General features: G+C 51.4%; 1 protein-coding gene across 3 annotated transcripts in view; it reads left to right on the top strand.

Moving 5' to 3' along the window:
* The window catches only part of ERICH6B (glutamate rich 6B), a 2074788-nt gene that overhangs the window by 1072661 nt on the left and 989409 nt on the right, over nt 1–12718 (top strand). For all 3 annotated transcript variants that reach the window (XM_069640454.1, XM_069640457.1, XM_069640455.1), the window contains one exon: nt 2102–2214. In XM_069640454.1, coding sequence (XP_069496555.1) covers nt 2102–2214 — 113 coding nt within the window. The remainder of the gene's footprint in view (nt 1–2101; nt 2215–12718) is intronic.

Below are 12718 nucleotides of genomic sequence, written 5' to 3' on the forward strand. Positions count from 1 at the left end.
AAGGTGACTCATATCATTTTCTTACTTTGGGTCTCAGACCCTGATTGCTCTTGTTCTTTGAACTGCGCCATTTGGTTTACTTTCCTACAAAGTACTGCCACAAGGAAGATGACTGGTATCATTATCTTGCTTTGGGTCCCAGGCCCTGGTTTCTCCCCTTCTTTGAACTGGCCCACTTTGTTTACTTCCCTGCCAAGTACTACCATGAGGAAAAGGCCTTGTATCACCTTCTTGTTTTGGGTCCCAGACCCTGGTTTCTTATCTTCTTTGAACGGGAACCACTTGTTTCACTTCCCTGGCAAACGCGGGGAAGATGACATGCACTTTGTCTAGGGTCCCTGACCTTCCTTTGGCTGTCAGTGGGCTTATCTCTGCCACTGTTGTGAGGGACTCTCCCTCTCAAGTTCTCCTTATGGTGCCTTTGGTCCTCAACCCTCCTTGCTGGTTGACAGGCTTCATTGCACCACTGCGATGAGGAGAAGGTTTGTAGACTTTCTGCCCCTGTCATGCCACCCAAGCGTTATTTTTACAAAGGGGCCTAGGGACAAGTGCATGCGCCCTCTTGGTAAACCGCCTGCGTCCCTTTCGGGTCTCCCCTGCCACCCTTTACCTAGCCAGGGTTTCAGCACGTTCCCAGGACTTCCTGGGATGGCGTGCGTTCAGTTTTGCTTCTCTAGCGTCTTGCTTTCCTTGGGGCTGTGTGATGGCATTCCCTGCTGTAATATGCGTTCCTTTCTCCTCTGCAACGCTGTGCACAGCGGACCTTCCGATCATCAGACGCAGTGGACTGCCAGTGTCCTTGGAGCTCTCTCCCTTCAGATCAGCACAGCAGGCTTGAATCTCCTCCATTCGGTGTGCAGCAAACCTGCAGTCTTCCGCGCCTGCCCGAGACGAAGTGTTTAGCCCATTGTCGATCTTTATACAATGTTGCCAGCAGTGTCTGGGCCCATTGTTTAAGTCCTTTGTCTCTTTCACGGATTTCATCTTCATTGCTCAGTGGGTCAAACTCATCCGAGTACTTGGATTACCTAGGTTCCTTCTTCATCTTATTACTTTCAAGAACCTTGAGGTATTCTGCCTTATAACAGTACATAGGTCTGCTGTCTACAAAGAGGTGATCAGAGCAGAGACCCTTCCCTTGAGATCCTCCTGCATTATAACACCCCCAGGGGGACTATCAGGTAGTGGTCACACCTCCCTGGCCCCATGGGAAAGGGATCCCCCTTGGAGAGAAGTGACGTCATCTAGTTCAGACTGGACTGCCCCTTTTGGTGTGGGACCAAGCATGATTTGCATATTGTCTTTGCCCTTCTTTAATGGTCTGGAGGGTTGCCCAAAGCTGTGCCTGTGGTTATGATTCGTTCAAAACTTTCCAGTCATCAACGGTTGGTTTTGCTTTAGTGACCCCAAGTGGGACGGGTATGCACATATGTGGGCACGAGCATGCTGGGCCTAGACACTCAAGCTACTCCTCACTGATGATGCCCAACAAGTCCGAAACATGTGTGGTCTTGTGTGTGGTCTTGTGGTCTTGTGCAGAAGGGATGTGACCTAGCAGTTTGGGCTGGACTGCCTGATTTGCATAAGGTCTTTCCCCTTTTGTAATGGCTTGGCAGTCTGAAAAACAATATTCTGGAGAGTTGCAGGGAGCTTTGCTAGTGGTTATGATTTGTTCAAAACCTTCAAGCCATCAACGTTTGGTTTTGCTAACATCTAGTGAATCGTCACATAGGTGATTGTGTGTGTGATGTGTGTGTTATGTTACTTTCAGTGCCTCTGCACTCTGATGAACTGACATCCCTGGTACATTAGTGATGTGGGTACTTAAAGCTAATTTAAACATTTTTTTAACGATTCAAACTATGATTCAAGTTGTGTTCTTTCCAAGAACATTTTCAGTCATAATTCTCACAATCAGGGAATGATGTATAGTACACTTTCTCTCCCTCACAAGCACAATTAAATTCATGTGCAGAAATACTTTTTAACAGAATTCTCATTAAAAATGTGTTCTTGAGTGTTCTTAATTTATGCAAAGTTGACATACATTCTGAAAAGACTATGCACCAACAATGTTAACATTATTTTCTATTTTATTTAGGAAGTGACCTTTCCAGAAAGTTGAAAGTACAAGATGTGAAATTGTTTGACTCTGAGTCTCCAGGGAAGATCTCAGAATCAAAGCACAGAGACTCATCAGTCCTTCCAGATCAGGTAGAGCGTGATACCAAAAGAACAATGTTTTTCAAAGTCTGTTTTTACTGTAGAATGCTGACTGTAAATGTTGTCAAAACTGGGCAGTCTGTAAAGAAGTCCCATGTCTGATTTTAGGGACTAGCAAGTTGGTGACTGAGTGCTGCCTCTCGAGTCAGTGAATGTAGGGTCCACAGGGAACATGGGTAGGGTCACCTTATTCCCCACAAGGCAGGAACAATTGCAGCTGCGCACAACGGGACGCTCTTGAAAGCTTACACTTCCCCAACCCAACTAGGCTATTAGCGCAGGCCAGGCCTAAATGCAATGACCCTGCCCACACCTTTTGAGATCTTGTAGGGCAATACTGATGCAACCCCTCCAAACAGACCCAAACCTCTGGCTTCGAAAATGAAAGTTTTCCCTTTAAGGAAAATAATTTCTCCTCAGTCCTCGATGTTACCAAGTGTTCTCATACCAATACAGCTTTGTCCCAGTTGGGATGGCTGGCTCTGGGGCACTCAGGCCAGACCTGCTGGGATCATCCAGCAAGACAGCTTATGCTGCTATCACGCAGCTTCACTGACAGAGGACACCCTGCAGCAACCGAGCTCACCTGGTCTAATATTGGTGCTGGGCTCACCCAACTGATGGCCGCTGGCTTTGTGGGCACACCGGCAAGGGTAAATTCACAGGCAACCTTGATCACACGGTAGGCCACCACCAATCAGACACGGACACAAGATTAACACTCATGGAGGCTGCTGAACTGTTTCACGTGCAGGCAGAGGTCCCTTTTATTAACTAGTAGTCATGATGAAGTCATGACACATATCCTTAAAGAGGCGATACAAATCCTTAAAAGAGCAACACCACACGCCTTTTTTTCTATAACCAAACAACAACGATAAACATCAGCCATATGAATAAACACTACAAACTTGGGTTCCTTCCAGTCCCCACACCCATTACATTATTGGAGGCAGGTGATCCTCTCTGCACCTAGCGATCTTCGATCCCAGGATCAAACTTCACTGCATGGAACCTCGCTCCAGTCCTCCCACGCTTGCTGGTGCCGCCCCTGAGCACTCCCCTGGGCACACAATAGGAAAAACACATCCTCGTCCTCATCTTCATCCCACACAGTGTCTCCTCCTTCTGGTGACAAGAACAGAGCCACGGATGGACTGGGAGGTATCTTTCCTGCTGCTTCTCGACTGTCCACCCTTGTGGCTGATACGACCAGTCCGGCCGGTGATGGGGCTGGATAGACTCTCGCAAAATGGTCCGCTTTTCCACACCTGCCGCACAAGTGTCCTTTGGCCGGACATTCATGTGCATGCGGCAGACTCCAGCCACAGTGCGGGCATAGTCCTGTACCTCCCATGCTAGCCTCCTCCGGCAAACACTCCTCTTTCTTGAAAGGCTTGCTTCCCTGCCATTTGCCGACTGCGCACACCTCCTTCCTGCATGGAATCCTCCAGTTTCAATTCCTGCCTGGACACGTCCATGGCGGACGCTCTTACCTCTGCCAACTCCTTGGACTGGCCCAACTCTAGGATTTTGTCCATGGTTATACCAGCGTCTCTGAGGACCTGCTTCCTTAATTTGACCAAGCTGCAGGCATAGATGATTTATTGCCTAATCTCGTTGTCCTCATAGTTGCCCAACACACAGGATAATACAATGTGCTGCAGCCTGCCATGAAATGAATCTCGGCTTTCCCCTTCCTCCTGCCTGACAGATCTCATCCTGAACCCCTAATAGTCACGGTTGATCATGGGCATGAAATACTCATTCAGCACCTTGATGGCGGTGGCATATGATAGATCCCTGGGCTGCAGTGTTTTGAACAACTTCTGTACAGAAGGACCTGCCGAATATAGCAAGGTCGGCCTTTCCGCCCGCTCCTTGTTTTCAACAGCTTCAAAGTACATTTTCGGGATTTTATACCCAAGCACTCTATCGAGGTCCAAGGCAGACAGGTGCACCCACAATGTCAAAACCAGTTGTTCTTGTTGACAGTGTGCCCCACCTCGCACCTTGAAACACTTGTGTATAGGCGCATTACAAATGCCATATCATATCACCCACCTGGGTGCCATCTCTGTTGTCCCCCATGGCATACTAACTGAGGCTGATGTGTCCTGTGCTGGTGCAAAGGTGGTCTGCCACCGGATATCCGAGTCAGTGACGGCAAGAGGACGCATGAGCACTCGTGAGGAGCCATATCCCCCTAGTGTCCTTACTACCACACATGACTAATGAGCTTATGACCCCCATCGTCCAGCCAGTACAAACGTGCACTCTGTGTCCATTTCCAGGCCTTGTAGTCTTGGCCTTTGTCCCAGATAGTCTGTGCCCCCAGCAAACTTCAGGACACGTGTTCTTTCACTACGTGTTCTTGTAGCACCAAGAGCACAAGCAACAGTTCCTCTGGGCCTTTATTTTCAAGACACTGACAATGATGGTGGCAATGATGCTAGACTGTACTTTTCTTAATGCATTTATATGATTGGTCCCATCCCTTAATATTGCAATACCCAAGGCAAAGAGCCCAACCAGATCCTCCTCACTTCCTTTATATTATTGTGTTTGTCCTTGAAACCCTTGCACTGTGCCTTCGGTGGTGGCTCTGGGCCCGTGGCCCAGATGTTCCGTGCCCCCAGCAAACTTCAGGACACATGATATGATGATATGATATTTTATTTATATCACGCTCGTACACAAGTGTTTCAGAGCGCGGCAAGGGAGGGGAACAGGGGAGAAACAAAAACAACGATCTTACTAGGTCCAGTGACATTGAGAACATGCAAGCGCATGGCAACATGTTCTTTCAATACGTGTTTATGTAGCACCAAGAGTACAAGCAACCGTTTCTCTGAGCCTTTATTTGAGAGGCACGGACCATGGAGGTGGCAATGATGTTAGACAGCACTTTTCTCAATGTATTTATATGATCAGTGAAGGCAAGTCCCTTTTTACGCACACTCCAGAATAAAGACAACCTGCTATGGAAACAGACCAGGAGATAGCGTTGCAAGGATAACAAAGGTTTAATTGTACAGAATACAAAATATCAGCAAAGGACTCTGCTGCTCGAGAGCGCTCTGGTTATTCTAAAGCAAAGCAGAAGCTTAAAAGGCCTTGTGGCGTCATCGTATAAAGTACAAACTAATACTACTGATTGGTTAGGCATTATGGATGGGCCTGCTCCATAGGGGATGCCAGGTTACAATTGGTTAGTTCTGTTGTCGATCAGGATCCACGTGGGTCAGCCGGGCTCATCACAGTCTTGGGTGAAGGTCGGGTTGCTCGTATAACACATTGTATCTGTTCAACTAACACTCTAAGCTCCCTATTCCATCACTGTGGCATGCACCTGGGTGGCATGGGAAATGGTGCCAGGGCGAAGGGAGGATTAAATACAGATACTGCAGTCCCCACACTCACGGTCTCAACCCAGGGTTTTGATCTTTAATATATCCCTCCCTGTACCTCGTGTTGCAAGAGAAGTGTTTCCATGCTTGAAGAAATATAGCCGTGCATGCTTAGATCTTCTGCTGACACTTGATTTGTGTTGGGACAAGGGGTTGTTTGCTTATCAGGGAATGCAAAGGTGTGGGGGTCGGCCCAGTGGTGTGGGGCTGGCCTGGACTGGCTGGGTGGAGGTTAGGGGCCTACTGGCAGTTAGGTGGAGATGAATGGATGCAGTGCAGAGCCTGGTGTTATCTCATGGTCTTGCAGGGCGCATTCCTTTGGAAGATACTAAATATTCGTAACACTGGAGGGATGAGGGGGGAGTGGACTTCCATGGGAATGGGGTTCTGCAGATTCATTCTGTCTTAATGAGTTTGGGCCTAGAGAGCTGGGTTTGTGAACAGCGCGATCCTGCAAGCTTATTCCTTTTAGGCCTCTACAATATGGAGTCATGTGCTATGTGTTTTCTAGTGCTGTGTATCAACTTTAGGCGCTATAGTGCTTCTACATGGTGCTAAATAGTATGGTTTACTCACCCCTTATACACTACATGACCTCATATGATGTTCACCTCAACTGAAAGAGCCTAAGGGGGTGGGGATACTCATTTCCATCCCAACATCAGTCCTGTGCCTTAATATAGCTGTGGGCAAGGGAAAGAGCCCAACAAGATCCTCCTCACTCCCTTTATATTATTGTGCATCTTCTTGAAAACCCTTGCACTGTGGCTTCCGTGGTGGGTTCGTTTCACCACACCAGCAGAGTGCAGGCAGGTGTATGGGAGCGAGGGGTCCTCAGGTCCCCTCGCGTCGTACGCACCTCAGTACAAGGCTTGGACCACGTGCCTCCGGTAGTGGGATTACCCCTTGCCCTTATGTAAAGTTAACCACGGTTGACTGCTGCATAGATGGGACTACTGAGCAAGACACGGGGCATCCATCTTTTGTGCTCTCTTTCGAATCCATCTTGGGTAAACAGGCCTCACTGCGATAGTACAGCAATGCTCAGCTCCCCTTTCCACCGCAGCAGCCAAGGACAGAGTCACACACACAAGGCGCGCAGGGAGCTGGCTGGCCCCCACCCTTGCACTCCCCCTGCGAAGGAAAGCTTTGCGCTTCCATTCTCACGCTGAAGCTGGAGAAAGTTGCAACAATCAATATGCTACAGTTTTCTTCCTCTGAGATCACTGTTCGTCTGAGAATCGGCATCTGAACCAGGATGAGCTAAGCACTTTTCTGCTCGATTCGTCCTCATAAACGTGCAAGCCACCCACCCCCATTAGAACAATTTATTGCCATCCTGACCCTGTACCCCCTGTAAGGTATTTCTTTCAATTGCCAGACCCTCGCCTGTGCTGCGAAACCCACCCAACACACCCACTACTAACCTTAAGCATTTTTATTATTATATATGCTTTTACTTGCACTAATGAGTTTGAAACCTAGGAAGAGATGCGAAACATAGCCTGATTCTTTTACATGCACAATAAAGGTCAAGGCCTTCAATTAAAGCCACGAATGACCCAATTGTACTGACAATGATCATTGTGTGTGACTTATGTAGAAATGTGACAAGTAGCATAAAATGTTTTAAATAATTTCTTATTTAGTATGTAACATATTAGCTTAGGTAGTGACCACAGTGACCGGACCCTGACCTGCATGGAGCACAAGATGTTTGACGTCCGTCAGCTACTCAGCCAACCAGGAGGAAGAGATGCTACCCACACCTACAGCACCACACCGTTTGGCTAATCGGGTCCATTTAGTATTTTTTGTTAGAGTTACTTTAACTAATATAAATGTTGGCATTGATGTAAATGTGGGAGAGTTTTTTGGATTATTTCCTAGCTGGAGAAATAAACCATCCTTTGAACTCTTGCAGCTGGGTCTCAGTGCCTCTTTCCCCGACAAGGGGTTTTGTCTGCTATTTTATTTTTTCTCTCATACGTAGTAAGACGGGGAAAGGCACCTACACAGGTGCCCGTGAGAACAAGCACAAATAGCCATTCAACAAGCCTCCCAGTACTTTCACCCAATGCTGCAGCTCTGATGTCAGAGAAACGAAAACTCACTGCTTCCGCCCGGGACAGCCAGCAGGTAAGCAGACACCCTTACTGAACGGACTCCAATCCCAGAGCATGAAACAATCACTGCTGCAGCCCGGAAACAGTCAGGGCACTTCTGTTGTCACACTCCTCCTTCAGGCCCTGATCGCGTTCACGTGTCACGACCCGGGGTGTGAGTGAGTACGCAGCGGGGCATCCCTACACCACCTCTGAAGTCCTTCGAAGTCCTCCTCCTGAAGCACAGGTACCTGCCGCCTCCTCACCAATGTGATGGCTGGCTCGGGGGCACCCGGGCAAGACTCATAGTTGCTGGGATCACTCAGCAAGACAGCTTATACTGAGATCATGCAGCCTCACAGGTAGGGGACACCCTGCAGGGACCAAGCTCACCCGGTTTAATATCGGAGTTGGGCTCATCCAACTGATGATCCCTGGCTCTGTCGGCGCACTGGCCAGGGTAAATACAAACTGCAGGCCACCAACAATCAGACATGGACACCAGATGAACACTCATGCAGTCTGCTGCTGCACTGTTTCACATGCAGGCAGAGGCCCCTTTTATTAACTAGTAGTTGTGATGAAATCTTGACACATATCCTTAAAGGACTGATACACATACTTAAAAGGGCAACACAACACCACACCAGTGTTTTGATAATGTTACTGTTTCACCAAGCGGGACAAAAAATTAATGCAGTGCTTCTGCGTATACAGTGCTGCCAGTTTGTGACTTCCCGAATGCTTAGAGTTGAGAACTGGAAGCAAAGCTTCAGAACCATTGTACTATGGGAAGCAGTTCTCATGCTGGGCTACACAGTTCCTACTTCCCTGCACACTCAATGAAACAAAGTTGAAAGCTTCCCCAGTATGTTCCAGCCTGGAAATCACAAACGAGAGCACCAGAACACCAGAGAACACAGAGCAGCCCAGGCAGCAGGAGGTAGGGTCAGGGGAAAAAATGTAAAACAAATATGTCCGTCAGCCCAATTGTAGACTTGGACCAACCCTTTGAGCCCAAAGCAGCCTCACGTGCAATCGGATAACAGCCAGTCACAGCTCTCACCAAATTACTAGACCCACGTTCAGGCATTTGCTAATCGACCCACCCCACAGGAGCAGGTAGCAAATTATAAAAATAGGCAGCACGAGTTATTAAGTGTGGGTTGGAGTGGCAGAGCCCTTCCTGGCTCCCCTCTGGTACTCGGTGCACCCCCATGCTGCCCACAGGGCTGGTGCTCAGTCACGACTGGCACTGACTGAACGCTGTTGTGTAGTGAAATCTCCCATGTGTATCGCCCCTTTAAGGGGTCGGGTCCCTCCTCCATGTATTGCCCTCTTAAGATGGGCCATGATGTCATCATGGCCCAAGCGAATAAAAGGGACTCCTGCAGGCACGTGCGGGACACGGCTGCAGACACCATGACTAAGTAACCTGTGTGTGTGTTGGTTATTGTGGCCTGCAGGCCCGCCCTGAATACAAAGGGCCTGCAGGCCACGGCATCATGGGGTCTCCCACACGGCCAGCCAGACGAGCCTGCCAGAGTCAGCAAGGTGAGCCTTGCCACCTACTGAGGCACTGACGCCTCCGCAGTGCTGGTGTCCCATAGCACTGCAAGGGGGGGCTGCTACGATGTCCCATGGTCAGCCCCACCCTTCCAACCTCCGAGGCCCTGGGCCTCCTGAAGCTGATGTCCCATAGCATCCGATGGGGGAGCTGGTACGATGTCCCATGGCAGCTCCACCCCATAACATTGCCGACGAGGAGGAAGTCGTCTCTTTCTCAAGATGGAAAAGGAGAGAGAGAAGACCACGGACTCATGAAGTGTAAGCAGTCTCCACGTCCCTTCAGCACAGCGCCCGACCCTCACTGCAGCAAGGAAGGACCCGCGCTTCACCGCACGTACTACAGCAGTAGCCCGGGCCACCCTGCAGTGAGCTGCATCCTGAGGTGCCTGGAAAGAAGGAGGGAAAGTGCAGCGGCCACAGCCGCAAAGAAAGTGGTGGTTCCTGGGGGGATAAAGCGATACTTCTCTTCCACCCCGGCAACCGCTGCACGCAAAAAGGAAGTGGGCCCCGAGCCCTGCAGCATGAAGTGCGGCATCGGCCGCACAGCAAGGGGAGCCACAAGTGTTTCCCCCCTCCAAGAACGGGAAAGAATGCCCCGCGGCCCCGGCTGCAACTGTGATGACGCCCGCCGGCCGTGAATTAGAGGTGGCACCCGCCACAATCAGTGCAACCCCAGAAGAGGCGTGCGGCCTAACCCCCTCTCCACCTCACCGCCAAGCGGAGGAAGCTGGCTGCAACCGCCGCACCAAAGGGGTGAGGTGCCCTTTTCCCCACCTGCCGAGAAATTGAAGCGGCATCGGCCGCAACAAGGAAGTGCTCCGGGAAGAGGCATCGCTCGCCGGGAAAGAGGTGAGCTGGCCGTCCCGCCCCCCCTCTCCTTCCCCCACAGATGCCGAGGCCTGCCCTGCGGCCTCCGCCAAACAGAGGCCTGAGCGGCCCCTCCCCCGCATGCCCGCACCACAGGCTGGGACGGAGGGAAAGCGGCACAAGCCGCAAGGTGGAAAGCCACAGCTGCACCTCCCCCACCTGCCATAAAGGAGAAGCGGCGTCCGCCGCAACGAAGAGGCGCTGCCCCTCCCCCACTCAACCCGAAGTGGCCACAACTGCGGTATCCGCCACATGGAGAAGTGAGCTGCCCATCCCCCGCATGCCTGCCACCACCACAGGCCAGAAGGAAAGCGACATGAGCCACGGGATGGAGCGCTGCAGCTGCGCTACCTCCATTCCGCTTGAGAAAAGAAATGCTCCAGAGCGGCGCGGAGAATGCAGGAAGGCGCTACTCCTTGGCCATCCTCAGACCCGGGCCACCGGCGATAAGTGCTGCTCTGCTCCAGGCGGGAGTAGCAGCAGTTTGCATAGACTCGCTCCGTGTCCGAGCGATTTGATGGGCATCAGCCCTTGTTGGACCCAGGCCCCTAGGGACGGTGAAGTGCTGTCCTCCATCTCGCATCACCAGGGGTTTGAAATGCAACACCCCTATGTGGCTGCCCAATCAGGCACCCTCTAATGTTATGTAAGTGGCACCCACGAATATGGTCAGCATCAAGTTGACACATGACCGCTCCTCCGGTCCAGAGCCGTAATTGAAAAGTGACAATTACAACACTGCAATTCCTGGGCCCAGTGGTGGGGGACTGGTACTGAAAGAAGAAAGGGAGCACGACCACTCCAACTGAAAGGTGTCCCATGGGAGCACAAAGGCAGCAATGGGCCCCGATCACCAGAGCCAAGAAGTCAGACCCCCTACCATGAAAGCCACCCTGAGTGACTGCTCAACAGTGTCATCAACACCAGACGGGCCACTGCAGTCACCCTGTCTGACCAACGGGGGGTTTTGACATCGAACCACCAACGCTCCTGAACTCCCTGCCACTGGTGCCGGCCGCATGCCACGCCGTCACAAAACTGAACCAACACCAAGAAGCAGCGCATACGACAGGCACTGGGTTGCAGCTCATGACACGTGCCTGTGCACCCTCCTGTGCCACGAAGGGAAAGATACATTCCCGGCTGGGGGAACATCGCCGAAAAAAGGGGTGAGCGATATCCAGTCACCCCACACCCTGTCGGCAGCACGTGGAACAGCATAGATGCCCAGAGATATGCGGATCGCTGCCCTGCCCACAACAGCGAGAGACTATGCCGATGTGGCCCCTGGTACCTGCCAGGTGCGGCTTTGCCGGCTGTGAACTGTCCCATCATCAGATCGGTCCGGAACGGTCGCTCGTGGATGACGAACTGGTCTCAGGCAAGCCTTGCTTTAGCTTTAAGAGGACTCAGTACACTGTGTTTTGATGCTGTGAACCTGCATAGTATTCACGTGCTTAAAGTGGTCTCAGTAAAGGACAGTAACGTGAAGTTGTGCTCCCGCACCAAATAGGGGCGCCCTATTTGGTACCAGTGAGTACCCGTGAGCGTTATACAATGATGGCAGGTCCGCACCCCAGGTTAATAAAGGGTTGATAGTTTGCGGTCCATCTGCCAACCGTTCACCAGGGGGCATTCCCCCCCCCGTGCCCGTCACCGATTAGTAGACAGTAAGGTGAGACCATGTGTGCTAAGAACACATCCTGTTGAAGATGGCACCCCACGTCTGACGTAATGTTGGTCTGCATTGAAAAAGAAGGGTTGTGAGAAATTTGTTATGTTATAGGACGAGTTGTTTTGTTCCTTATGAAAAAGGAGGGATGTTGTGTAGTGAAATCTCCCATGTGTATCGCCTCTTTAAGGGGTCGGGTCCCTCCCCCATGTATTGCCCTCTTAAGATGGGCCATGATGTCATCATGGCCCAAGCGAATAAAAGGGACTCCTGCAGGCACGTGCGGGACACGGCTGCAGACACCATGACTAAGTAACCTGTGTGTGTGTTGGTTATTGTGGCCTGCAGGCCCGCCCTGAATACAAAGGGCCTGCAGGCCACGGCATCATGGGGTCTCCCACACGGCCAGCCAGACGAGCCTGCCAGAGTCAGCAAGGTGAGCCTTGCCACCTACTGAGGCACTGACGCCTCCCCAGTGCTGGTGTCCCATAGCACTGCAAGGGGGGGCTGGTACGATGTCCCATGGTCAGCCCCACCCTTCCAACCTCCGAGGCCCTGGGCCTCCTGAAGCTGATGTCCCATAGCATCCGATGGGGGAGCTGGTACGATGTCCCATGGCAGCTCCACCCCATAACATTGCCGACGAGGAGGAAGTCGTCTCTTTCTCAAGATGGAAAAGGAGAGAGAGAAGACCACGGACTCATGAAGTGTAAGCAGTCTCCACGTCCCTTCAGCACAGCGCCCGACCCTCACTGCAGCAAGGAAGGACCCGCGCTTCACCGCACGTACTACGGCAGTAGCCCGGGCCACCCTGCAGTGAGCTGCATCCTGAGGTGCCTGGAAAGAAGGAGGGAAAGTGCAGCGGCCACAGC

This window comes from Ambystoma mexicanum, chromosome 7q, assembly GCF_040938575.1.
Source record: "Ambystoma mexicanum isolate Mex_15411 chromosome 7q, UKY_AmexF1_1, whole genome shotgun sequence".
Classification (NCBI taxonomy): domain Eukaryota; kingdom Metazoa; phylum Chordata; class Amphibia; order Caudata; family Ambystomatidae; genus Ambystoma; species Ambystoma mexicanum.